This window comes from Marmota flaviventris, chromosome 13, assembly GCF_047511675.1.
Source record: "Marmota flaviventris isolate mMarFla1 chromosome 13, mMarFla1.hap1, whole genome shotgun sequence".
Lineage (NCBI taxonomy): Eukaryota > Metazoa > Chordata > Mammalia > Rodentia > Sciuridae > Marmota > Marmota flaviventris.
In genome coordinates, this window is record NC_092510.1 from 81,024,454 (window position 1) to 81,051,178 (window position 26,725).

Sequence of the window (26,725 nt, forward strand, 5' to 3'; positions counted from 1 at the left end):
CAGACAAAAAGACGAAGTGACGCCACAGAGCTGGCACATAAATCAGTCAAGCCTCAGAGAGTCTCTCATGGTTACTGGGTAGAGGAGAAGCAAAAATGGGAGGGAACAAGAGCAGGGCTGTCAGGATTAACAACTGCTCCCCAAAGTGCGTTCTCAGTGCCTCTGAAGAACAGTATTCTAGAGGAAGTTTCCACTGTTTCTTGACTGTATGATTTTTCATCATTGACTTAGGGATGAGAGATTCTTACTAACTCTGTGATCAACAAGAGCTAAGAATCATAACTGATGCAAAGAAATAAGGATGCCCCCAAAAACCAGATCTGAGGGCTAAATACCCGACATTTGCTGGACACTTGAAACCTGCAGTTCTCTAAGCTAATAATATTGCATTGTCTTAGTTGTCACTAACCCTCCAAGGTGGGCATGATTATTATCTCCATCGTACATTTAGCAGAAGCCGAGGGTCTGAGAGGTTAAGTAACTTGCTCAAAAGGAACCTTGTTTTCATCCCAGTCTGGCTCTAGTGTGCTGGATAAAGGTTCCAAGAGCTAAGGGCCTAAGCGCTAAAGAGGAAAAAGAGGCTCAATGGCAATCGCAAGATAAAGTCCACATAATCTCTGCTGACCGTGGTTTAATGGAAGCCCAGGGTTATTTTCAGATATTGAAAAAGTTGATACAGAAAAGAAGAGGAACTTATTTTGTGTCTTCCATGTAGCAGAACCAAATGGGATGAAGGTTAAAAGAGATATCTTCATTGTGAGGGGGAATTTTTAAAAAGCAGAGCTGAACATCAACAGGATGGATCCTGGAAGTGTGCTAGTCGAGGTAGGGAGCAGTTTATCTAGGATCATATATGTAAAAGCCCTCTGCAATCCATGGGGCTCCGTGGAATTAGTAGAAATTCTTATTTTGTTTCAGGCGAGAAAGTAGACTTATCTCCTCAAGAATAGTAGCCTTATCAATTCCTAGGTATTCTCAATTTCAATGTGGATTATTTTGGCTTTCTGAACTACATTGGGGAGGGAATCAATGGGAGGAAGTGGCACAGAGATCACTCAAAGCAGGGGGTTCAAAAGTAATTTCTAGGGCTGGGGTTGTGGCTCAGCGGTAGAGAGCTCGCCTAGCATGTGCGAGGCCCTGGGTTTGATCCTCAGCACTACATACAAATAAAAAAGATATTATAAAAAAAAGTAATTTCTATTTGATTTTGGAATGTGTTTCTGAATATTTCATAAAGAAGACATCCAGATGTATCTACAAGTTAAGGAAGCATGATAGGAGTATCACTTATATACTGACTTCTGTTACAGGATCATGGAACTGTTTCTATGGAAAATGGTACAATAATATAATTTCTCCTATTCACAGCCACCATTTACCTGGTACACATTGCCCTTTCAAAATGAGCACTTGTCCCAGCCAACACAGGGGCTCTGAGAATATAGGGTAAGGCAAGAGGAACTGTCTTCTGGTTTGACATATTGAATCCATGCTGGGAGTGGGCAGGAGTGGGGCTGAGCTTCCCATTCTTGGGGGTGCCATTTGGTGGAACCAGAGAGATCTATGGGGCATGAAGGGGCTAGACCAGGAGGCCACTTCCAGCCCAAGATTTATGCTCCATACAACATGATGCGACACTGCACACATCTGAATTGGAAGCTGATCTACTTACCCGCCCTCGCTCTGTGAGAGTTGTCAACATGACAATTAGAGATAACTTCTGATCCCAGACGACTTGCCAAAATTGTGCACAGGTATGTGGCAGGGGTCCCTGAGTGGCAATGTACTTGTTCACAAGGTTAGCAGCAGGAATTTCCATCTAGCAAGAGATTGGTAAGGGATTACAATCTGTGACTTCCACAAGGTGGACAGGGTTCTGCATTTTAAACTCTTCTACTTGCGGATATCACATCAAACCATTATATCAATCCACAGTGAATAAGAAAAATCAAAGAAAGTTATTGCTAAAAATCCTTGAAAAAGATTTGATGATAACGCCACCATTAATATTTTTAAGATTAAAGTGGATGACACTCTGTTGGCAAAACCCAGAAATGTCCCTTCAACATGGAGTTTAAGTGACTTTCATTGCTTTCTACTAAATATAACTACTACCCATTATCTTCATTTTCAGCAGGACACACGGATCCTCACCAAGTTTTCCCATGAAGGAATTTCTATCAGAATTATTTCATTTAATTGTTTTTCAAATAGCTTTAATTAGGCTACCCTTTATGTGCCATGAAATTAAGAGCAGGAAATATTTATTTTTATTCAAAGCAGACAAGAGTTGGTGGCATGGATAATACAGGTTCATACCGCCAACTCATCACACTTTGCTTTCTGCATGACTTCCAACGATAATGTTATTAAGTCGGTCCATCTTTTTTTTTTTTTTAATTATTTTTTTAGTTGTAGATGGACACAATACCTTTATTTTATTTACTTATTTTTACGTGTTGCTGAGGATCGAACCCAGGGCTTCACACGTGCTAGGTGAACGTTCTACCACCGAGCCCCAGCCCCAGCCCAAGTTGGTCCATCTTGACCAACATTTTCCCATGCTGCTCCTCTTTCATTTTGTCCTCTGCGCTGAGTCTTCTCTATGCAATAACACTCAGAGCCCTCTGTGCTTTGGACTGGCAACTTCATTCATTCACTCTTAGGTTGGGAAGGTAAATGAAGGATCCCAATTCATGATTGGGTTAGTGCTTGGGCTCATGGCTTCCTTGACACTTGATAAAACAAAGAGACTGGATTCTGTGGGGTGGCCACCCATTTCTGATTCTCAGCTCTTAAGACATCAAGAATGTTGAAGTGAGGGCTTATGAATCCCATAGATGCTTTGGAATAAATAGGATCAATGATCAGACCAAATTTTATTAGGACAGTTCTATTTTTTTTAAATATTTATGTTTTAGTTGTAGGTGGACACAATATGTTTATTTCATTTTTTTTTTTAAATGTGGTTCTGAGGATCGAACCCAGTTCCTCACGTGTACTAGGCAAGCACTCTACCTCTGAGCCACAACCCCAGCTCCAGGACAGTTCTTGATCACTTCTATAACCTGAGACTTAGTCTGAAAAGTCATGTTTGTTTAGGTCAGGGTTTGGCAGATGATGGCTTGAGGGTCAAATCTGCTGGCCATAAGCTAAGAGTAGTTTTCAGCATTTTTAGATGGTAGCATCTTAAATGCAAAGACCAAATTCTGACTCTGTATAGAAAAAGTGTGCTGACAATGGATTTAGATGGAGAAACTGAAGTTCAGAGAGACCAAGTAAATTGCCCAAAATGCACTTTCGGAGTAAAAATGAATGCTTTCCTCAAAACATATGTACCTTTTCCTTTTCCTCTTTTGGGTCTTAGGTACAGAAGAGGTATTGTTTTTCTTATATTTAGGCAGGATGACACTAATAATGTGGGGAAAACCACATCAAGTAACAAACATACCACCAGCAAAACCAAATACCTAAGCAAGCAGCAAATACAGAGGTGTGTGGACAATGGAATTAGAAACACTGAAGGCCTCCTGCCCTTATCTCATTTTGCGGCTTTCCAAATTATTCAGTCTCTCTGAACCTTAGTTTTCTCCTCTGTAAAACTGAGACCCCTCTGCCTTCCCTCACATGGCTGCTGAGCTGAAATGAGGCCGTGAACAGGAGAGCACTGTCAACTGCCAAGCACCCCGCAGGCCACCCCCATCCTTGTTAGAGTGATGAACGCGCTGTATCTTACCACCCGGCTTCCTAACTTACATTCACATAACTTGCATTAATATAATCTTCATTTCCTTGCAATAATACCCGGGTGGTGTCATCTGTGGGAGAGAAAAATTTACCGATTATTCTGAGTGTTATTTTTATCATCCCAAGTAAATAAGAGTTCAGTTCCCAGCCCCATCTGCAGCTCTTGCCTCATTAGCATAAACACTATTCCCCAACTGTTCAGAGTCTGAAATGGCTGCAATAAAGACGGTGGTGTTTACAGACACACTGAAAATCGCTCCAGAATACCAGACAATCTGTTTTAAAAAGGGAAACATTATCTCAGTGTAGGGGGGGAAGGAGGCATTCATGCCGGATACTCACAAGGCAGCACATCTTTATATCGGTTTTTGTCCAAATTTTGAGGCAGCTTTGCAAATGTGATGGCCAAACCTGGCTTCTTTCGGTAGAGTTGCTAAATGACAAAGAGAGGCCAAAAAAGAAAAAAAAAAGAAAAAGAAAAAAAATCACTGTGAAAAGACAGCTAAGGAAAGTAGGATGTGAAAATATACTTTAACCATACATGGCTCCAAAATCTTAACATTTTAAAGTGATTATATGTTGTTAACATATTAAGGGAAAAAATCTTCCCAAAAAGAAATTCTACAGTTCTAGGAGAAACTGACTAAATCCTTTACTAATGTTTTACATTTGAGGATCTTTGGTGGGGGGAAGTCACAGGTGGGGATCTGAGTCACAGATAATGGGTCCTGATAACTTTTTTTTTTCCCCTTGGCAATTTGACACATGCTAAAAGCAAATAGTGGTGGTGGTGGGATGTATGTGTGTGGGGGAATTTTGACTCAAAATTAATAAAGATCACCTGAATTAGTTTTGAGCCCCATTTCCCTCCAACTCAATGAACCACATCTTTTGCTTAAGAGCCAGAGCGTGTCATTCATCATTTTAGAAGTTTATTTCCAAAGTAAAAACATTTGTCTGACATACAGTAACTCTGTTTAAAGCACTATTTCCTTATACATGCAATCACTACCAAAAATTTAAAATAAATTGTGTATCTACAAGCACATATCAAATAGGTTGATATAGTGCATGACATGATTTCCCCACAGCCCTCTGGGAGTTACTACAATTATTCTTATTTTGCAAGTGACAGTCAGAGGATAGATGCTTTGCCCAAGATAACAAATAAGAGGATGAACACATCTGTTGCCAATACTTATGTTTTCTTTTCTATACAGCAGTTTCCCCCACTTGAACAACTAAAGTTAAGCCCTTTGTTCTATGGAAACAATTTTTTCAATGTTGGAAGTGTTAATTTTTCTGTTTTTTTTTTTTTTAATTAAATTTGGGATATTCAGGCTGATTTAAAGAAAAAAAATCTTATCAGTAATTTCACAACTCTGAGATGACCTTTTCATTTATCTTCTCCAGATTATTGTTTTCTCCTCATATATGTACATGAACATATGAACATACCTAAGTATGCAATGTAAACATATACAATACATATATATATATATATATATATATATATATATATATATATTATATACTACATTTTTAAAGACAAAAAATATCGATATTTTTTCATACTATATTCAATGGAAACCAAGCATCTTAAACGAAGGCAGTAGGTATTTCTCAAAAAAGTTGCAAAGTCAAAGATTTACCTGATGTTCTATGAATCTCCAACAAGACAGGTCTTCCCAGAGTTTAATTTTGATCAGCTAAGTATTTCTCAGGCTAATTTAGACATGAAGGACCCAGCATCCTACTGGATGGGAGGGGGGAGTTCTGGAAACACTGCCCTAATTTTAAAGCCTGTCCCCTTATTTACTAGATAGTATCCATTTCTCCATGTCATTAGATATTCTCTATAAAGATGAAACTTAATAATCTAGTTTACTATGTTTATTTTTGCAAGCTGTATTGTTTAGCAAACTGGCTTCTCTCTTACTCTGCTTTGCTCTTATTAAACTACACAGAATTTATTAGAAGAGAATTAACATGGAGACCTGGGGTCATAAGAATAGCTATATTTTATATATTTACTGACTATTTTGAATTTCTGAATTCTACAAGAGCTTGGCTACTGATCTGATCACCTGTATGGTTTCAGTTCATAACAATCAAGTAGCTGCTGAACTACTCCTTAAACATCTGCAGGCTTTAAAGGACTCTGTGAGTTCATTCTAGAAATAAAGTCATGATTTATTGGAGGTTTTAGTTTGACTCTGGCAGAAGGAGGACATCTGAGTGGGTCAAATTTATCTAAGTGGCATTTTGGTTCTAACTGATTAAATGTATGAAGGGAAATCCAATTATGTGAATGCAACCAGTAAATCTAACCTGGAGGTAAAAAGATATATACCTTCTATGTAACAAAGATATACATGCAGTCACCTTGAGAAAGTCTGGCAGACAAACAGATCTAGTAAAATGCTTTAATTATATGATTTAAATGTATCTCAGTAGTAGGACTATAGAACACTAAAAATTTTAAAGATGTACTATGGCAGAGAAACATTTTAAAATGTGTATGCTCTGGGATTTATCCAACAAGAATTCATAAAGATTCATGTCAGAGAAGTTTACCTGCAGCAGAATATTTATTCATGGAAAACCAGAAAACGGTAACAACCCGAACATTCCCCAAGAAGGGGAAGTTCTGACTTAAATTATAGCACAGTCAGACCTTAAAATTCTGTACAAAAAATAAAAAGCTAAAAGTCCAGATTTGGAAGAACATCCCTTCATCTACTTTTAAATGAAAATTGTGTATTAAAAAAAAAAAACAACATACACGATGGTGATTCTAAACAGCAGCACATACAGAGTGTATACGGGGTGTATAACACACAATCCTGTGTGTGTGCACTTGTGTATGTGTGTGTACCATATATGAGCACGAACACAGGAACAGGTATGGATGGATGCACACCAAATTGTTATCTATAACTTACAACAAAGAAAAAACTGAATGGGATGGGAGTTGGGAGACTTTTTTACTTGGGCTATTTCTGAATGATGATAATGATTATTTTTTAAATTCATGACTGGAGTGAGGGCGAAAAAAAGAGAACAAATCTATTTATAAAATACAAAATTTTCCGGGAAAGCTGGGTGAGCAAATCAAAAGCCAAGACTTCTTTGGCTTTAGGAAGTCCAAAAAAGCCATCGTGTTTACATCTGCTCTGCAAAGGTTGGCGCTGAACAGGACTGACGCCATTCAGGGGAACAGGATTCAAGCGCATAGTCTCAGGAGTGTGAAAAGGTGGCTTTCAAGGTCCTTCTCTGCCCGTGGGCTGCTGGGTCAGCTGGGTGTACGAACTTGCTCTGAGACGGGGCTGATAAGAGTGGAGTGGGACGTGCTGGGAACACAGGCATGCCAGGGACGGAGCAGTGACTAAGGCGTTAGGACACTGGCCAGAATTTGAGACAAGACCCATAAAGTAACTATTCCCTGGAAAAAAACAGCATTTGTTTCCATTATTCCCAGGCTGCAGGTGTGTAAGGCAGACAAGATCTCCCAGTTGTAGATCCCCTAAATTCTGTCGTCTTAAAATGGGAGCAGCCAGGGGTTGGGAGGCAGGGTCATGGGGACAAGCACTTAAGAAATCACTTGGTTTTATGAATAATTTTTTTTTTGGTACCAAGGATTGAATCCAGGGGTGCTTTACACACTGAGTCACATCACCAGTCTTTTTATATTTTTGAGACAAGATCTCACTAAATTGCTTAGGCCCTGGCTAAATTGCTGAGGCTGGCCTCGAACTAGCGATCCTTTTGCCTCAGACTCCTGAGTCGCTGGGATTACAGGTGTGCACCACCATGCCCTGCTGAAAATATGAATTTTTATGACCTAAAATGCATGTTCTCACCTATCAGAGTGAAGTTCTAAGAAGCTCTGAAACTAAGGGTAAATTATGAAAATCTCGGGCCGAGAGGGGTTGCTAAGAAACAGCAGTATTTAAACTGTAATATCAGCATCTCCAGCTCTGGCCTCTGAAGACAAACAGCTGAGCAGAGGACCTGGTGCTGTCTGGCGCTACACCGCCAGACACTGGCGGGGTGGACCGGAAGGCCTGCTTTGGAGTTTAGACATCTCTGCTTTGCGTGCGGTTTCCCGGCAAGCAAAGGACACCTCCACCAACCCCAGAACAAAGCGGGCTTCTCGTTGGATTCTGGAAGGCTGAGAACTGGAGAAGGGGGAGGCAGGAGAACAAAGGGAGGGGGCCGAGGGGACCTCGGGCAAGGGGAGCGCAAGCAGCAAGAACAGTCCCTTCCATGCCCCACAAGAGCCAGAGCCAGCTTCAGCCATGACTGGGACTCCCAGTGACTGTCCCCTGAATCAACTACACCATTATCTCTGTGGGAAGCCTGCTTGTTCTGTTCACCGCCATGAGCCCCGAGGTCAGCACTGTGCCTGGCACACAGGAGATGCTGGGCAGTGGGAAGGGAGCATGGGATCTGTGGCTTTAAAGGGGGTGCAAACCACGTGAACGAAGCTGACAAGAGATGGCAGTTGTGGCTTTCTTGGACGTGGTGCTGTGGAACAGAGCTCAGGGCACTCACCTTTCACAAAGGCCCCAAGAGGTGTCTTCCTGGTGCCACTGGATGGACAAGCTAACAACTCACTACTCCCAGGGAGCCTGTCCACACTGGGGACATCCCCTTTCTTCATATCGACTCAGCCAGAGGTCTCATGGTCTCGAGGGCACCTGCAGCCTCTACCTACTGTCCAGGTGTGCTGCGCTGACATGGTTGTAGTTATTTGGGGATTTCATTATAGTTTGGGTATTAAATGTCCCCTGAAGGCTCCTATGCTAAAAGCTCCGTCGTTTTCTAGCACCAAAACCGCAAGTCAAACTAAACTATAAACCTTCCCTCCTTTTAGGTGGATTTTGTCATAGCAAAAATGGACACTTAACAGAGACCTTTGATAGTAGTGGTCTTTCAACGTCCAGTCCCAGATGTACGTTCTACTGTTGGCGTACTCCCGAGTACACTGGTGGCGTCTCCTTCACATACACACACAAACGGGGCAAGTCCTAGCACGTGACATGGATGCACAGGATGCACACAGGGTCGTTCAAGGGCCCCTGTGTGTATCTATCTATTCCAGACACACTAAATTGATACTTTTTTTAAAAAATGAGAAAAAAATGGCAAACCATTTTTTTTCTTTTTCTTTTCCTTTGTGTGTGTGTGTGTGTGGTGCTGGGGATTGAACCCAGGACCTTGTGCAGGCAAGGCAAACACTCTACCAACGGAGCTATGTCCCCAGGCCAGGAAAACCATTTAAAAAATATATTTGGTGGGGGGTACTGGATACTGAACCCAGCGTGTTTACCACTTCCTCAGCCCTTTTTATTTTGATAGAGACTCTCTCTAAGCTGCCCATGTAGGCCTCAAATTTGCCATCTTCCTGCCTTAGCCTCCTGAGTAGCTTACAAGTGTGCACCACCACACCTGGCTTTACGTGCACTCTGATGGGTGGGCTCTACTCTGGAAGGTACCATTGCCCTCATTAATTTTGACGTGTGTTGATTTAAACCTCTCACAGTTTTCAGCTATCTTTGCTCGTGAGTCACTTGTTTTGACACTAACGGGTAGTTCCTACAGTGGCAAGGTAGGTGCCAATTAAGGAAGCACGGGTCGGGAAAGAGAGGAATGGGTTTTGGTAAGGATGGACGATGCTGAAGTGGAGGGGTGAGGGTACACGAGTGGACAGGACACTGGGTGTCCTGTGGCCACTGCTCTAATCCGTCAATCTGGGGAGGAGGCATTCCCTTGCAGTACTCTTCATTTTCTATCAGAAGGAGTCTTCAAAGAGGTCTTAACTAAGAGTGGGCAAGGAGGCAGTTGCCCGTCACGTGGTCCCTGGATGGCATGAACACAGGGCTCTTTTGTTTGCTGGAAAGCTGGTTCTCAAACAATGGACAGCTGAGCATCAGCACTGAGTTTTTATCCATGAAGCCATAAACCAAACGCATAGCCTTGCCCTGGCTTCAACAGAACTCCGACTCGGGGCAGTGTGGGTGAAGCCACAAGCTACTCTTGGGAGGGAGGGAGGAAGGAAGCTGTGGCGAACGGGTACAGTCCTCAAGGAGGACAGCGTCCTGGATGTGCTGCCGACAAGGACCTGGCAAGAACCATCCTACAGAGAAGAAAACCCGATCTTGGCTGAACAAAATACAGCATTTGAGGCCAGTCACAAATGCTGCCCAACTGCCCAGTGTCACGATAGGGGACGGACAGCTCTGGAGGTTGGGTGGAGCTGGGACACGCCTGTCAGTGGTGAACTGCTGCCACCAGGGGACTAGAGCTGTTTGTTTGTAGGTAGGTAAGTGTTTGAGCCAGCGTCTCACTCTGCTGCCCAGGCTGGTCTCGAACTCTGGGATCCTCCTGCCACAACCTCTTCAGTGGCCGGGACAACAGGTATGCACCCCCATACCCAGGTGGATTTTTTTAACATAAATCATAATTCTGGCTCTATCTCTGACTAGGTATGTGACACCAGACAACCTCTTTGCCTCTCCCTCTCCTGATTCTGATCCTGGGCTTGTGGCTGAGTGGTAGAGTACGTACCAGCTCTCGCACCAAAAATAAAATAAATAAAAAATCCTAATAACTCTGGCTGTCACCTGTTTCACAGAACTGCTGTGAGTACTGGAACAACATATGTGAAATACATGTGGTAGATCCCAGAGTACTCCAGAATGTTGATTATTATTAAGTGTGATTTTGTTACAGCTGGGACCAAATGCTTTCTGGAACACATATGTAATTGTTTACTGAAAGCCATGGGAGGGACGAGGGAATTCCCTCAATTAAAAAAAAAAAAAAGAAGAAGAAGAAAGAAAGCTTCAGAGCAAGCTTCCAGGAAGCCAGTGCTCCAGGAGGGACTCTGTCTGCTGCCCCAGGCAGGTGCTTTGTATCACAGAGTGGGTGAGGAGAACACCTGCCCATGGACCCTGCCAGCGATCAGCCCCACTTCCTGCTTCTGGGCACAGAGCACATCAGTCAAGCTGCCTGTCTGCACATGGCACTGGAGGAAGAGTAATGGGGACATGGCCATGTTGTCTGGGCACAACAGGCAGGACTTGCAGGGTTCCAAGCTCAGAGCCCTATGACCACTTCTTGTGCAGACTGGGCATGCTCTTGGAGCCTCTCTTTGTTTACAAATAATAATAGCTGCTGTTACTTAAAAAAAATTTTAATTACAAAATATTTTTAGTTATAGTTGGACATAATACATTTATTTTATTTATTTATTTTTATGTGGTGTTGAGGACCGAACCCAGCGCCTGGCATGGGCTAGGCAAGCACTCTACCGCTGAGCCACATCCCCAGCCCCTGTGGTTACTTTTTATGGTGTCCTGATCATGCACCAAGCAATGAATTAAGTGTTTATCTCATCTACTTCTTCCAATTCAACTCACGAGACGACCTACCCATAGATGAGGACATAGAGGCCTCAGAGGTCAAGCGAAGGGAGTGAAGGGAGAAACCAGGATTCAAAGTGACTCTGGCTCTCTGTGACCTTCGCTAGCTCTGATGGTACCCTAGAAACAGCCTTCAACAGGCCAAAGCATCTTGTAATTTCCAACAGCTACAGAACAAGTTCTGGAGTTAAGTCAGAGCCTGGGCTTAAGTCAGGCTCTGCCTCTTACAGGCTGTCCTGTAAGGGGAGGTCACTTCCTTTATCTGAGACTCTGTCTCTTCTCTATATGATGGGGATAATGGCTGGATCCATACAGAGCTGTTCAGAGAATTATGTAAGCCGACACCTTCACAGCCTGTGGCACTGGGTAAGTACCCACTAAAGTGCTCACTTTTGTACTAGTTTCCTGTTTGATCTAGTGTCCCTTGAACCAAACTGCTCTAGCAGCTGCAGAGAACATCTGCATGTGATGCTCCAGTGACCCTAGGGCTCCTTGGGAGGCCAGGAGGGACGATGGCAGAGGCAGAGCTCCCACCACAGAGCAGATCTGCTTTTATCTGCTTGTATTTTGGAATTCTGCAAAAGAGGCTATGTAAAAAGAAGGATTTCCTACTTAATTTCTAGAAAATTTATAGAGGAAATGAAAAAACATGTGTCCACACTAAAATTTAACTCTCTTACGGATGTATACGTTTTCTGCTACTTTCTTCTCTCCATGAGTAGACTAGGATGGGCGGCAGGGGGCAAGGTCCTGATAGGTTTCCACCCTCTCCTCTCCACATCAGCTCGTGCATCAGAACCTCAGCTGACCTTGTTAAAGTACCAGTATCTGGTAGCTGTGGACAGAGCCCTAGTTTAACAAGCTCCCCAGGTGGCTCCCATACAGGTGGTCAGAGGTCACCCTTTGAGAAACACTTTTACAAAAAGATAGGGGGTGGCAAGGCCTTTTAAAACTTCTTTAAAAAGTTGATGAACACTCTTCAGGGTCCATCGAATGGACACGCCCATATGGGAAATACATCAAAGCAGAGGCTGGGCGTGGAGGAGGCCTTAGGAAGCCGGGACAGGGCCAGCCTCAGAGCTTTCCCCAGGCCCAGCCACGGCACCGCATCAGCCAGAACAGCTCTCCCTGGGTCCAGGGCCCTCCCTCGTCTGGGGCCAGCCAAGATTCCTGGTACCTCCTCATGCCACCCGACACTCTGTGGCCTTCAGCTGAGCAGGACCTCCTGAATTCCCTCCCCTTCTCACTTAGTCCCATCCATCCCTTATTAATCCCACATCTTACCCCAGGGACCACCTGGAACCTTCTCTTGCAGCTGCCCTGGTATGAACTATTTGTGTAATAAAATCTTACCCTACCTTGGTCTTCAGCTGTTTCTGACTCATGATACATATCGACCCCAAACACACCAAAATTAGATGGTGAGTTCGTTGCAGCCAGAAACCCCCTTCTTCCCTCGTTATGACCCAGATCTAGCGTTAGGCCCATGGGAAGTACCTGCCACTGGCTGAATGGGTGATCGACTCCATGGTGCCTCTTCCCTCCCCTCCTTCCCCAGTATTAAAACAAGAAGGATAAAACTGAGATCACCAGCAACTGGGTTGCGAGTTCTTCCTTCTTTTATCTACTTTGGAGAGTGTTTATGTTACTGTTCTCTTATCCAGATTTCATTTCCACAAGATAGGAACTCATTTTTTGTTTTATGTTACCTGTCAAGGTAGCTAATTAAAAGTTTAAAATTCCCTATTGAATTTTTAGGGATCAGTTTATCTTTGCCTTCTGGGCTATGGGTTTTGCTCTCTGCTGCTGCTCAACCTGTTTTGCTGTGGTGTATTTTTATGTTCTGTGCCTTGCACCACCGGGAGACAGACCTTCCTCTCAGAGCTGTGGCTTTGCGTCTTTGTTTGATATTCATGTTCCTCCTGCTTTCTTGAACCACTCTGCAGTCACATGCACGGGCCAAACCTCCTACTTTTGCTTCTGTGACTTTTTAATAAACGCCATCTGTGTGCCTGAATCCATCTGAGATGCTCGTCCTTAATTTATGAACCCAGACTCCGAGTGCTGTTGACCAGGCTCTGGTTTCTCGCTGGCCTATTTTGCGTTCCTTTGTGTTCCTTCTACTCTCTCAGTGCGTGAGCTAATCTGCTTTCTTTTACCTTTAAATAAATTTGGAAGATGGACGCACCCTAATTTCGATCCCTTAAGCAATGGACATCTTTGGTTTGGTAAAAGGCCTCGGTGGGTGCCTTTGTCGGCAGCCTCACTCCTGGCACCACGGATTGTGCCTCCTGGGGAAGATGGGGTCTGGCTTTGGTTTCTGTGGTTGAGATAGTGGGGTGAGGGAGAGGCTGTGTCCTCATGGGAAGACGCTAAGTGCTCGGATGCCCAGGGCGGCTGGGCCGGGGGTGAGAGAGCTGGCCCCACTGCCCCCTGCTTCCTTCCACTGTGGAGTCTGAGCTTTTGTGCTGGTAGTTAATCAGCTCAGAGTCCTTCCTCCCCAGTTGCTGACACGTCCCTCCAGGTCTACCGAATGCTATTAGAAGAGGGCGAGACTGAATTCAGCCATGGCTGAGGTCCTCATGGGCCTGCTGGACCTCATTGCTGTGCTGCTCCACCCCTAGGAGATGGCCCATGGCTGTGGCCTGTGGCAACTCTGCCGTTTGAGGTTTGTGAACCACAGTCATCTCGACCGCAGAACCGAGGGCTTGTGTCTTGCCTCGCCCGGAGCGGCTGAGTGGCAGCAGGGTGGCCTCGCAGGTGCGTGGCATGGCCTGGGCAGCGAGGGTCCGCCCTGGTGCCTCTTACCTCAAACTGGATCAGCACTGTCCCGCTTTCAAGGCCTTTTTTTAACAGTTCCATGGATCCTTCCAAAGTGTCCCCACCCTCCGGACACATGGGGAAAATGGTTTCTGGGAAAAGCTGGTTCAGTTCATCTTCAGATTTGATCTCGGTGAATGAGTGGACAGCTGGAAGAACAAAGACAGAAGGCGTCCGGCACTTTGCTACTGGTTTCCCCGCCAAGGAGGACCCTGCAGCAGCTGGGCACAGGTGTTCAAATGTCTTACCGAGTGGATCAGCACGTGGTGGTGACCACCTCCACCGAGACCCTGTTTCCAGGTGAATGACCCAGTATGTGTCACTCACATAAACAACATCTGATCTCTGGTTAGTTTTACACGACTGCGTTTAGTACTCGCGGGCTTTTTCCCCAAAGGTAAGGAAAGGAGGAAGAATGTTCTTAGGGCAGATTTTCTCATTTGTTCTCTGACCTTGTTATTTTCCCACCATCCCAGTACCTCTCCCTTCTTGGGTCCTTTTTCATTTATTTCCCTTAAATGTAATTTTCCCAGGCGCTGGGGTTGGGGGAGGGTCCCAAGTTCGTGCTCGACAGCCCAGTCTCTACGTGGGAAGCTCCCAAGGAACATCCTCTGTGCTTCAGTCCAGCTTCAAGATCCACATTCTCCTTTCACATCAAACTCAGCAGGGGAAGAAATACTTCTACTTTACCTGCCTGTATCTACTTTCTCTCCTTCTCCCAACCTGGAGACTTTGGGATCATTTCTGAATTTTCCCTTTTCACTCAGAAAGGTAAGTCACTCCCTCAAAAGCCTTCAGTGGCTCCCTACTGCCTTCAAGATCACAGGAAGGGGGAGGAAAACTAAACACTCGAGTTTCCCCACAAAGTGGAACTGAATCCTCACAATTCTGAATGTGCTGTTGTTCGTCCCGTTTCACAGACAAGGAAATGGGGCTCCTGGGACGGGGAGAATCATTAGGGTAGGGCACGGGAAATCGGTCCGTGTCTGTCTGACTCTATCGTGGACCACAGCTTGGCTCTTCTTGTACTATGTGATTTTGACCCTATCTACAGCTTCCTGTGCCAAAGTTGACTTATCACTTTTTCTTTAATATAAATACTGGGGATTGAACCCAGAGGCACTTTACCACTGTGCTATATCCCTAGCTCCTTTTACTGATTTTTGCGTCAGGGTCCTGCTACATCGCCCAGGCTGGCACGGAACTTGTGATCCTCTGGCCTCAGCCAGAGGAGCCGAGATTCTAGGGGAACATTATGTGCCTGGCTCAGTCCATATTTTTTTACTTAAATGCTTATGTTAGAAATAAGCTTAACATTACAATCACTGGAAATCCGGCAGCCCTTGCTCTTTGGCTCTGACGGTCTCTATTCACTGGTTTTCCTCACCTCAAGAGGCACCAGCCAGGGGCCAGTGGAAGAGGCCTCCTGTGCCCACGGGGGACGCCCAGGTCTGTGTGATGGAGGCTCCCCACTGATTCCTCAGACTCCCGTCATCATGTGGCCTTACCAGTCACGTGGCAGAGGGAAACTTCTTCACCTGGGATGTGGTTTCCCTGTTTTCTATTTGGGGTAACAACACCCATGTCACAGGGGAGTCGTGAGAGTGGAGGAGGAGGATACAATGGGAAGCCACTGACCCAGGGCGAGGTCCTCGTCTGGCATGACCCAGACACCAGCTACTGTCCTGTGGACCCCCACTGTGTGCCTGGCAGGCTGCAGGGGCATAGAAGGGATCAGAGGTCCCCTACGGCCTCCCAGGGAGGTGGGTTCATGCTGGCTCTGGGTTGGGAGTTCTGCTGGGAGCAAAGAGTGGCAGGTTGGAGCTGCCCAGCAGGCGTGAGCCAGGGTAGAGCCGCGTGGCTGGGGCTCTGAAGTCACACCTTCATCTACCACCAGTGTTGAAGGCTGTCGGGGGACTCACGAGTCTTGGCTTGTTATTCAGAACAACAATGGTAACTCCTTGGAGGCCCTCAAGAGATGACACTTGCCAGGCAGTGGGCAAGACCCTGTCTCTAAATACAATACAAAATAGGGCTTGGGGTGTGGCAGAGGGCCCCGAGTTCAATCCCTGGTACCACCCCAAAAAAGAGATGACACTCAATAGAGGACTTCCTTCAAACACCTTCCACAGCCCAGACAGCACCCAGTGTAAGTATCCTTAATCTTCACAAGCACCCTTGAGGAGGGCACTGTCAAGTCCTCAAGTCCCTCTAGGGGAACAGAAGTGCAGGCTGGGGCTGTAACTTGCTCAAGGTCCCTAAACCTCAACCAGGAGGTGGAGTCAGGAATCTCCGGGGACATTTGGCTCCACCCCTCTAGCCTCAGGGCCTGCCCAGCAGACCTGAGCAGGTACCAGTGAAATCCAAGGGATCCTTGGGGAAGGGGCTGAACACGTGACCCTCCACAGGACCAGGAAGATAAGAGACTGATGGGGGCTAAGCTGTGCCTGAGCTGGAGGAATCCAGGGCTCCAGCCTGGAGTAAAGTAGGTGTTGGGGCTGCCTCTCTTCAGAGCACCAGCCTGGAGGGGTCAGGCTCTGGGGAGGAAGATCTTCACCTTTTCCCAGTGAGAAACGAGACACTCTCATTGCTATGGGAAAATTCTCGATTTTCAGATGCTGGCTACACACCCCATGTTTTCCAACCACAGAATGGGCTGGACAGTGTCCCCGTGGCTCCCCCCCCCCAGCAGGCACTGTTACCTTTCCTCCTGATCACCAGGGCCAGCTCCCTCGAGTGGGACTCCCGGCTGGCTTTGATGAACATCACCACCTGGTCGTGGGTGTGCTCGGAGATGTCCCGGCCATTGATCAACACGATCTGATCCCCTTCGTTCAGCTTCGGAATGCAGGTGTCCGCCTGCATGGAGGAGAGCGAGCGTCCGTTACCATGACACCTCCCTCCAGGGGCCGCAGGCTCCCTGGTCCTGGACACCTGAGACTGCCACCACGTCATTGTTTTACCCACTGGTACGGGCACAGGGAGGTGGCTGTGGGATTTTAAAGAAGTGCTGCTCAGAGTGTGAGCTAGGAAGCAGTTCAGGATAAGGCCCGAGACGGCTTCACTCTGGAGGTGCTGTTAGAAAAGGAGCCGGCAGCTGGAAGTGAGGGCACAGCCGTGGCTTGTGAAGGGAAGGCCCTTGTCAGCACCACACCAGGGGCAGGAGCCGCTGCGGGGCGATGTGATGAGTTTAAGAGCACAGGAACCCCCAGAAACCATGAAGAGCAACACCAGGACAGCGACAGGCTTGGGGACAGACTGCTCAAGAGTTAGAACCCCCAGTGGGCCCCTTCTTAGAAGAGACTCTGATGTTCTACCACTTCAAAAAAGCAAACGATCAACAGGCAGCTTCAGAGCGTGACGGACCCCTGAGTCTACTTGTGGGCATCCGTCCAGTGTGCCTGTGTCTGAGCATCGTGTTGTGCTGCGTGCCCTCCGCATACACAAGCACAGCAACTAGAAAGAAAAAACGCCAGAGATGTGGAGGGCTGGGGTGGTGCTGGTGGGGAGACGGTGGGAAGGGGCTCAAGGTCTGTGATCCTGCTCAAAGCGAGCACAACGGCAGACTCTGCCTCAGTGTCCCCCCCTCCACAGTACTTCTCAAAATTGAATATGCACACAAATCACCCAAACGCGGACTCTGGTTCTTCAGGCCTGGGCTGGGGCCAGAGGCTCTGCTGTCTAACGAGGCCCCAGGTGACACGGGTGCCGAGCCTCCAGGGCCCACAGAGCAGCAGGGTTTTAGCAAACCCAAGTCCCGCTCCCTCCGTCTGCCTGGGGGGACTTACACCCCACTGCCGCAAAAAGAAATGGGACAGGCAGAGACCCGACAGGTGTTGGGGAAGCAAATGTGGAGCCCACACGGGGACACGTCTACTTACAGGTGACTCGGGGTTGATCCTTGAGACCACAAGAGGCATCTTCTGATCCACTCCGCCCTGTCAATGTGTCAACGTGAAACGACACTGAGTAGTTCACAGCGACAAACAGGTAGACACCAATAAAGCCAGTCTTCTGGCCCGTGGGGGCCTCAGACCTGGACCTGTGCTGCTCACAGCCTGTGGCACCCCTCTCAGAACTAGGGAACGCCCTGTTGGCTTCTCTGCGGAGGGGACATCAGAACTGTTCAGAGGAGTCCCAACACCCCCACTGGTGATGAGCTGAAGAGGGTACGAGCGCCCTGTCAGCAGCGCTGCGACCCCAGGAGGGCCCCGCAAGCGGCCAGAAACAGGAGCTCTCAGGGCGGGCAGGTGAGGCCTCAGGAAGGGTCATACGTTGTGTGGGCAGGGCCACTGGGTGCTGAGAAAGATGTGCACGAGGGCAGCTGGGGACGGCTGGCAAAGACCAGCTGCCCTCACCCTAGGGCAGGGGGTGGCGGCTGGTAGGTTGGTGGTTGGAGGGCCTGGGAGCCAACATTTCAGACTTCATGGGAAAGAGGCTCTGGAGCAACTGCTGAACTCTGTGCCACATCCCCAATCTGCAAAGGGACGGGCCAGGCTGTTCCCACCGTACTACAGGAACAGATGGGATCCAGCCTACGGGCCACCATGTGCAGACTGCTCCGAGGCGCCCAGAGGATGGGACAGGCCCTGCACCTTGGAGAGCTGTTTTCTCTTATCAGCTTTAGCAATGCTGTGGGATTCTCTTAATAAGCCCTTTGAGGGGGTAGATCTGCTTGCCAACCAAGTGCCTTCATCTCTCTGAGCTTTACTATCCATCTGTGAGGTAGATTTAAAAATACTGTCTTCACCGCTTATTTTAAGAGCTCAATAAGGTGATATAAATCTAGTGTGCAGCAAGTGTTGGGCACAGAGGAGGTAGCAACAGCCTCGGTCACATTAAAAACTCCCCATCTGGAGGGCTGAGCCAGTTTCCCTATGCAGCTTAGCTATGCAGCACATTTCTAATGGAAATTAAAATTCACCTCAAGTGGTTTCCTAGCATAAACCTACCAAATAAATACACATGACATACCTTAAGATTAAATCCAAATTTTCCATCTTCATCCGGTGTGATACGGACCAAGACTAAGTAGCTGTCACCATTATCATTCTAGAAAACATTGGAAAGTGATCATTTACATTATTGCCCTTCCAGTGGCCCGTTCACAAGGGTGGGTCACTTAGGCGTGGCGGGACCTGGGCTGGCTCACCTTGTCACAGTAGTATTGGCTGGCATCCTCAGTGGACCCTCCCTTGGTCACCCTGTTGTAGTCCTCTAAAAACTGCTGGTCGACCCCATCAGGTGAGCAGGAGCCTGGAGCATTTGAAGACGGAGACACAGAACTGGATGACTTCTGGGTCAGGCAGCTTTGTGCTGGATTGTTCTCGGATAGACTCCTTCATCGTGGGGAAGGAGGAGATATTTTAATAACTGGATTAATGTTATTAATGCAAACATCACCAACTTGTTTGGGGACCAATGTCATGGATCTCTGGAACCTTTGAGCTACAAAGGTCCACTGCAGGGGTCTGGCCCATGCAGAGTCCTCCGGCCACGCCTGCCCTGGTCTGGCCTACATACAGCACATTAAGTTTGGGGGCAGAGGGACAGGAGGGCAAGTTGGATGCATGAGCTACTAAACACTTGGTTTCCCTTCCATTTAGAAGGCTGCTGGGCAAAATGTGTCCAGCTACTTCGGTGATTTAACTTTTTTTTTTTTTTTGAGATGGGGTCTTGCTATGGTGTCCAGGCTGGCCTTGAACTCCTGGACTTGAGCAGTCCTCCTGCCTCGGCCTTCCAGGTGCTGGGATTACAAGTGTGCAGCACTGTGCCTGGCTCTAGGGTTAAGTATTGACCCAGACTCTGCCAGGCAAGGCCGTGCAAACGCACATGTCCCTGTATCCTCTGAAGGACACTCTCCTTCCATCTCATTCTTGCTCCATTGGATCCCGGGCCGCCCAAAGGAAGCGGGGTGGCGGCTGCATGTTGAGGACAACTAGCATTCCTAGTTTATATCTGACTTCCATGGGCTGCCCTCATGAGCTCCTGTCTTGTCTTTCTGTATTTAACGTGGGTTCTCCTGGACCTACAGCTCATTGTCCTATATGGCAGCCTCTGTCACACATGGTACTTATATTTAAATAACTTAAGATAAAAAGTCAGTTCCTCAGTTGTGCTGGCTACATTTCAAATACTCAATGGTGCCTTCCAAGCTGGAGGGCAGCCACAGAACTTTTCTCACATCACAGAGGTTCTGTTAGACAGTGCAGTCTTGGACAATGACAGATGGTTAGAACTGACCAGGCCTCTGTGGTCATCTGCTCCAACTCCACCTCACAGATGAAGACGCCAAGGTCCAGAGAGGCTGAGTAACTTACTTAGGGTCACACAGCTTTCCCCTCACACTCATTCTGATGGTCCTGAGTGTTCCCTTCTGCTTTGCACAATGCCAAGTCTGCTCTTTAGACTCCTGTTTCTAACCTCACAGGACCACAGATCAACCACCCCTGCCATCAGGCGATAGGACAGGACGCTCAGTGTCTGTATTGCCCACACCGGTCTGTGGACCTCACACAGGTGTCTCACAAGGCACGGGAGTATGGCTTCTCCCCCCATCCTACAGACTCTGCTGCACCCCAGTCTCACCCGGGGAGAGGTGAACGGAGAAGGCTGAAACACCAACGGCGAAGACGGCGGCCCCACCTTCACTAACCGTTTACTTCGAGGCCTTGTCCGGGGCTTTTCATTAATACCATCTTCTCTCTTTCCTCAAGTTCTGATTAGCATTTTCTTGTTTGTTTGCCGTGCTGGAGATGAAACCCAGCGCCTTGGGCCTGCCAGGCAAGTGCGTGCTTGCTCTAGCACTGAGCCATACCCCTGGCCCAAATCAGCTTACATTAAATAGAAAATCTGTACCTATTCACACAGAATAATTTGCAATCTCCATTTATTGAAGAAAATATTCAGCGACAGACCAATGCAGAAACAGCTCTATGGAGGGGAAAGATCTGGCTTGTGGTTTTCCTGCTGCTGGCAGGAAAAGGGTGTTGGGGCGGGAAGGCATTTCAGGAGAGGGTGTTGGGAGCTGAAGTTGTATGCTGGGTGTGTTTCCACACTGACAGTGAGACTCTGATTCACTTAAAAATAAGATTTCAAAATTTGCCCCCAACTAGGGCAACGTGGCTGTTTTCCTGGGTTTTTTGTTGATTTATGTTTTTGCAGTGCTGGGGGCTGAACCCAGGGTATCACCCAGCTGGGCAAGGCTCCACCCCAGCCACACCCCCCGCCTCTTTTACTGCTTACAAGAGCACCACCCGATGGCAGCAAGGGCAACTGCGGAAGCCAAAGGCGTAGGAGATGCTATTTCCAGTTCTAGCGATGCCCTTGAACCTTCAGTGGGAAGAAGCTGCTGATATCGTGCGCATACTTCAAATGTCTGCAGGAGTCCAGGGGGTGGGTGAGCCGCGGGAAGAGTGAAAGGCAGGCACACGAACAGAAAAACAGGGCCGAGGGGCTGGGATTGTGGCTCAGAGGTAGAGCGCTCGCCTAGTATGCGTGAGGCGCTGGCTTGAATCCTAAGCACCACATAAAAATAAAGATATTTTATCTGTCTATCTATAACTAAAAAAGTAAACATTAAAAATAGAAAAGAAGGGCCGATGAACAAGCAAACAGACTAATTTCAATTAAGTGGTATTAGTGAATATTATGGTTAATTGAAATTTTTTCTAAATTTGTGGGTTTTATTATATGAGATTTCAAAATATTTTTCTCTTGCCAATACAAAACTCAGTAGTCTAAAAGAGCTCACGGTGCTAAATAACACTAGTACCGCTACTACGACTAGTACTAGTGGACTTTCCAAATCCATCCCGTGCCCCAGCGCATTTTCCAATAGGGTTGGAGGTGACTTTAGATGGTAACTTATGTACACAGATGGCTTATTTTTGCCCTGACCAGCTGCATACAGAGGTTCCTGCAGGGTCCAATGACATTCTGCTTGGTATGCAAGACGGATGGACAGACAGAAAGTAATCAGACAGTGGCAGCTAGATAGAGCACTTGGGGCAAACACGCTTCCTCCCTCTCTGGGCAGGACGTGGGTGCCACTGAAAGGGACAGGGAGGGGAGATGCCCCGTGAAGCCGGATTCCAAGGAAGTTACTGTGACAGGAGCAGAGAAGGAGTAGGATGCGGGAGGCAAGAAGATGTGGGTGGGTGAAGCTCGTGACGGGGAGGAGGAGCAGAAGCCAAAGCCCTGAGGGAGGGGGACACCGAGGAGACTATCCCTCTCCTCCAGGAACCACAGTGGCCAGTATGGTCTGGACCATGCCCGTGACCCGGGGGGAAAGAGGGGCAGAGCCGGATTGCCAGATGTCTAAGAACTGTAAATACAACAGGCATCACAAACAAAGCCTTGGGAGAGGTCATTTCTCTGAAGATCAGAAATGAGAAATAGGAAGGCTTCCCACGAAAGGAAGACGGGGCACGATGCCCTCCTGCACCCGGTTCGAGGTTTGCGTTGGAGGTGGAAGAAACGAGACGAGAGACTGGATGAGGATGGTGAAAGAAAGACAGGGGCAGAGGAAGACCGACGTTTCTGGCAGGTACACAGGGGGCTTAGAGGCAAAGCCTCCCTCAGCCGGGCGCAGGGGAAGACGGAGAGCCCAGGTAAGGCGTGCGGTTCACGTATAAGTGGGCAAAACCCAGCAAAGGACAGGCAAGGTTCAGGGACGCGAACGCACTTCCCTGGCTGGTGCCCCAAGAAGACAGACGGACACAGGTCCTCTCATGCTCCTAGTTCTCAGGGGCTGACGTACACTCGGAGAGGGCAGGGGCCACAGGAACTGGGATTGCTTAACTTGGAGAACAGGAGCCAGAGCCCTCAGGTGGATCTGGAAAGATGCCACACCTGTGGCTCCAGGGGACTGAGGCAGGAACCTGTACACCAGGTCAACATCAAGGTGACATCCAGCAGTCCTGAAGGATAGTTGCCCTCGGTGTCCATGGGGGATTGGCTGTAACACCCACCAACGCAAACACCAAGTCTACAGCACTCCCGTCCCTTACATCAAATGGCACGGAATTTGCACATAACCGATGCACATCTTCTCATAGACCCTAAATCATCTCTAGTTAACCTGTAATACCAAATGCAACGCAGACGGCACGTAAACAGCTGTGACACTGTATTGTTGGTGGAATAACAAGAAGGAAAACAGTCGGGACATGTTTGGGTAGAGACGCAGCAACCCTCACAGGCCTAACTGCAGCAGTTGGACATGCAGGTAGTCAGCTGGGTCCATGGAGGCAGAACCTGTGGACAGAGTGGGCCTGCTGCCCCGGCTGCCCTGACACCCAAGTCCAGACAGAGGGTGCGGCCACACTGCAGGGGAGCTCCCCATCAACGGTGGGGGTCCTCAGGCCCTGGGGGCCTGGATGACAAGGCCAAGAGAATTACCCACTGTCAGTGCCACTGAAGGAGGAGATTCCCAAGGTCCCTCTCAATGCAGGGAGGCTCTGAAATAAAAAGTGACACCTGCCCCAGACCTGGCGGAAGAAGTCAGGCTCGGGGGAATAAGCAGAGACTTCTTTGTCTTTAAGCAGCAGTGCTCTCGGGAGGGGTATCTGTGTTGGTGACATGATGAAGTAAGAGCAAGAGGTCTTCTGAACACAGCCTCAACTTGCTCTGGGCCGAGTTTCCGGGGGCTTGGGCTCGGCAAGGCAGGTTTTCTGTTGGGTCTGGGTGGGGGGTGGGAGGTGGGGTCCCTTTCGCTATTATCGCCAGGAGGAAAGCTGACTTCTCTGTAGAATCTGTTCTTCCCCTGGAAGCGAGGAAAGGATCAAAAATGGCTGGTAGAGCCGTGGGGACAGCAGCCACGAATGGCCTGCTTGGGCCCAAAGCAAACTGCCAAGGCCTCAGAGCCCCAGAGTAAACTCTGTGCCACTGTAAATGCAGAACAGGTGGAGTGAGTCATGTGCGGGGACCATGCTCCACAGCCTGGGTGGAGAGCCAGAGCCCAACCACTCTTTTTCTCTCTTGCTTCTTTGTCTTTAAGCAAGTACAGAACATTACACTTCATGCTTCCTTTTCAAAGAAACCCTCCTCGCCGCCTGTGGTATTATTCATCTGATTTCTCTGACAGAATGCTTCTTTTTGCCTCTTAACACAAATGTGCTGTAGAAAACATGTCAAACCCTTCTTAAACATTTTGCAAATACTCAGTGAAGTAACCAACACAGCTCTTCTCACCAAGTACAGACCAGCCTGCCCTCCTTGCCTGGGGCAGCGGAGGGTCCCCTGGCTCTCAGGAAAGCTAGCGGCCTCTGGAGCCCCAGCAGAGAGGCTTCCGACAGCAGGAAGAAGTCCCCTGCCTAGCGGAGGTGAGGGCGCTGGTTTCCCCAGTTTCCGGGCCTCCTGCAACACGTCCACTCACACCCAGGGTCCTCGCCCCTGGCAAAACCCCGGCAGGAAGGCTGTCATTAAATCACCCTACTTTTAATATTTAGATGCAAAATAAAAAGTGTTCTTGGAAGAGACCTCGTACAGGGTCTCAGAGAGGCGTTTCAGAGAATCAGGGTGTACTGCGCAGGGGCGGGCAGGGCCAGAACTCACTGAAGTCAACAGGCCTGAGGAAGTGAGCTTTCATTTCATAAACTTAAATGTCAACAGCCCTTGTGGCTGGTGGCACCCCTGCTGGGCCGTGACGGAATGCAGACCAGTGGGAAAATCTGACGTAGGACATGCAGCTGTCTGGGCTTCCTGAACCCTGCGACAGTTCTCCAAAGCAGCAGAGCCCCATAGTGTGACCATGGAGGCTGATAAGGAGCCATAGCCCAGCTGGTGCCTGAAGGCAAAGCTCTGTCTGATGTGATTCCACATTTCCCCCTCCATGGTCAGCAGAGGATGCGTAGTGTGCTGCGGGACCCAGGATCTTGGAGCAGCCACAAGCCACTCTTGTGAAGAAGAGTGGCATCTCTCCTGCACAGGCCCACCCCACACAGTGAAGTGACAGAGGGAGCTGGGCCATAAGGCCCAGAGACGCCACCCCGGTTCCATAGCCAAGCAGCCAGGTGAGAGGTAGGAAGAGCTCCAATGGCAAGCCAGCAGCTAGTCCCCAACTTAAAGGTCACTTGTGTTTGAGAAGTGTCTTTTCCACTTGGAGACATTCTGGGAGTTCACTCCACATTCAATGAATAATAGAAAAAAGTTTCAGTCTAGAGTATGATCAATGGCACTTCCTGTGACAATTGGAGTGGGCTACATATGTGCCGTCCCACATGAGAGCCACTACCTACACGAGGCTTGACAGAGCATTTAAAACATGGCCTCTGTGACAGAGGCACTGAATGCTGACATTTTATCTTGAATGTCCATAGCTGGTGGCTACCCCAGTGGGCAGTGAAGGTCAGGGTGCTCTATGATCCCCCATTGGGGCTGCAAACCACAGCAGGAAGCTCTGACGCGGGGAGGGCACATGGGTTCCCGTGAGCCCTCAGGCAGTTCCCTACACCCGCTTCTCCTTCAGCCAAGCAGCAGAGGAGTCAAACTGGCTCTGGTCACGCACACCTGTCCTCCTGCCTGTACTTCTAGGTTTGCTTGTGGTTTGCAAAGCCACAAGGGTCACCAAAGGAACTCATACCCATTCTCTGCGGCTTCCACAATCATTTTAAGAAAGCATCATCAAGCTCAGGTCACAAGGAAATAATGACCATAAGGATTATTTATCCAGAGGCGTTAAGAATGAAGATAAGTGGAAGACCAGACCATGTTTGCTGTGGGTGGGGTAGAGGAGAGGCAGCATCCCCGCACGGGAGTGGGGAGGAGATCTGCAGTTCACCTGCGAGTGCCCAGGCGCCATCAGGATGTGCCTAGTGCCCTAAGCCTCCAGCTTCAGCGACAAGCATGGACAGATTAACACGGAGCCCGCTTGCTAACCCTCTGCTGTGAGGGGCAGGCACCGCCTTTCTGTATTTTGGTCATAGGCTGGGGCTTAAGAGAATGGACACCTAAAGACTAAAGTTCATTTCCTACCCAGTGCATTCTTTCCTGTCATACTTTAACCTAAAAAGTCATTTAATTTATGACCTCTGTCTTGTCTACTTCAAAAATGACTTAAGAGGGCTGAGGTGGTTGCTCAGTGGTAGAGCACTTGTCTAGTATGCGTGAGGCCCTGGGTTTGATCATCAACACCACATAAAAACAAAGTTATTGTACCCACCTACAACAAAAAATATTAACAAACAAACAGAAAATGACTTAAGAGAGCTTACCCTAAAAATGTACAGATAGATAGAATTGTATAAGAAAGGTAAGGAAGGAAGAGAAGGGGCTCCATCAAAAACCTGGGCTAAGGGAAGTGAATGCAAGTGAGCATAACACATAGCTCTGAGCTTCCTGGTAAGCAAGGCAAAAAGGGAACTAAGGGTTAGCCACATGTTACTGAATAACAAAGAATTCAAGCCAGTCTTGTAGAAGAGACATACGTTTCCTGGCCTTATCAATGAAGGGAATTTGTCACATTAAAAAAGAGTGGGAAATAGAGGGATTTAGAACAAACTGTCCTTGACAAAATTTGACAATCAGGGATGTTCTATCTAGCATGTTTTTTCCTTCTTACTATTAAACATGAAAAGAAAACAAAATCCCTCAGGGCGTACTCTTGTTCTAAGAAGGCTTTCAGCACTTTCCCAGTGATTCGCAATCACAGCGAAGCTCAAATAGTCTAAAGAAGCTGTAGTTCATACAGCCCTGGAGTCTTCCCCCGCAACATGAACAATTTAAAA

General features: G+C 47.8%; 1 protein-coding gene across 1 annotated transcript in view; it reads right to left on the reverse strand.

Annotated features, from left to right (window-relative positions):
- Ptpn3 (protein tyrosine phosphatase non-receptor type 3) overlaps window positions 1-26,725 on the reverse strand; it is a 109,675-nt gene that overhangs the window by 14,031 nt on the left and 68,919 nt on the right. The window contains exons 15-22 of the mRNA XM_071600826.1: window positions 19,150-19,336; window positions 18,972-19,049; window positions 17,879-17,935; window positions 16,700-16,856; window positions 13,986-14,146; window positions 4,090-4,180; window positions 3,757-3,818; window positions 1,673-1,819 (exon numbers count right to left, since the gene is read on the reverse strand). Coding sequence (XP_071456927.1) covers window positions 1,673-1,819; window positions 3,757-3,818; window positions 4,090-4,180; window positions 13,986-14,146; window positions 16,700-16,856; window positions 17,879-17,935; window positions 18,972-19,049; window positions 19,150-19,336 — 940 coding nt within the window. The remainder of the gene's footprint in view (window positions 1-1,672; window positions 1,820-3,756; window positions 3,819-4,089; window positions 4,181-13,985; window positions 14,147-16,699; window positions 16,857-17,878; window positions 17,936-18,971; window positions 19,050-19,149; window positions 19,337-26,725) is intronic.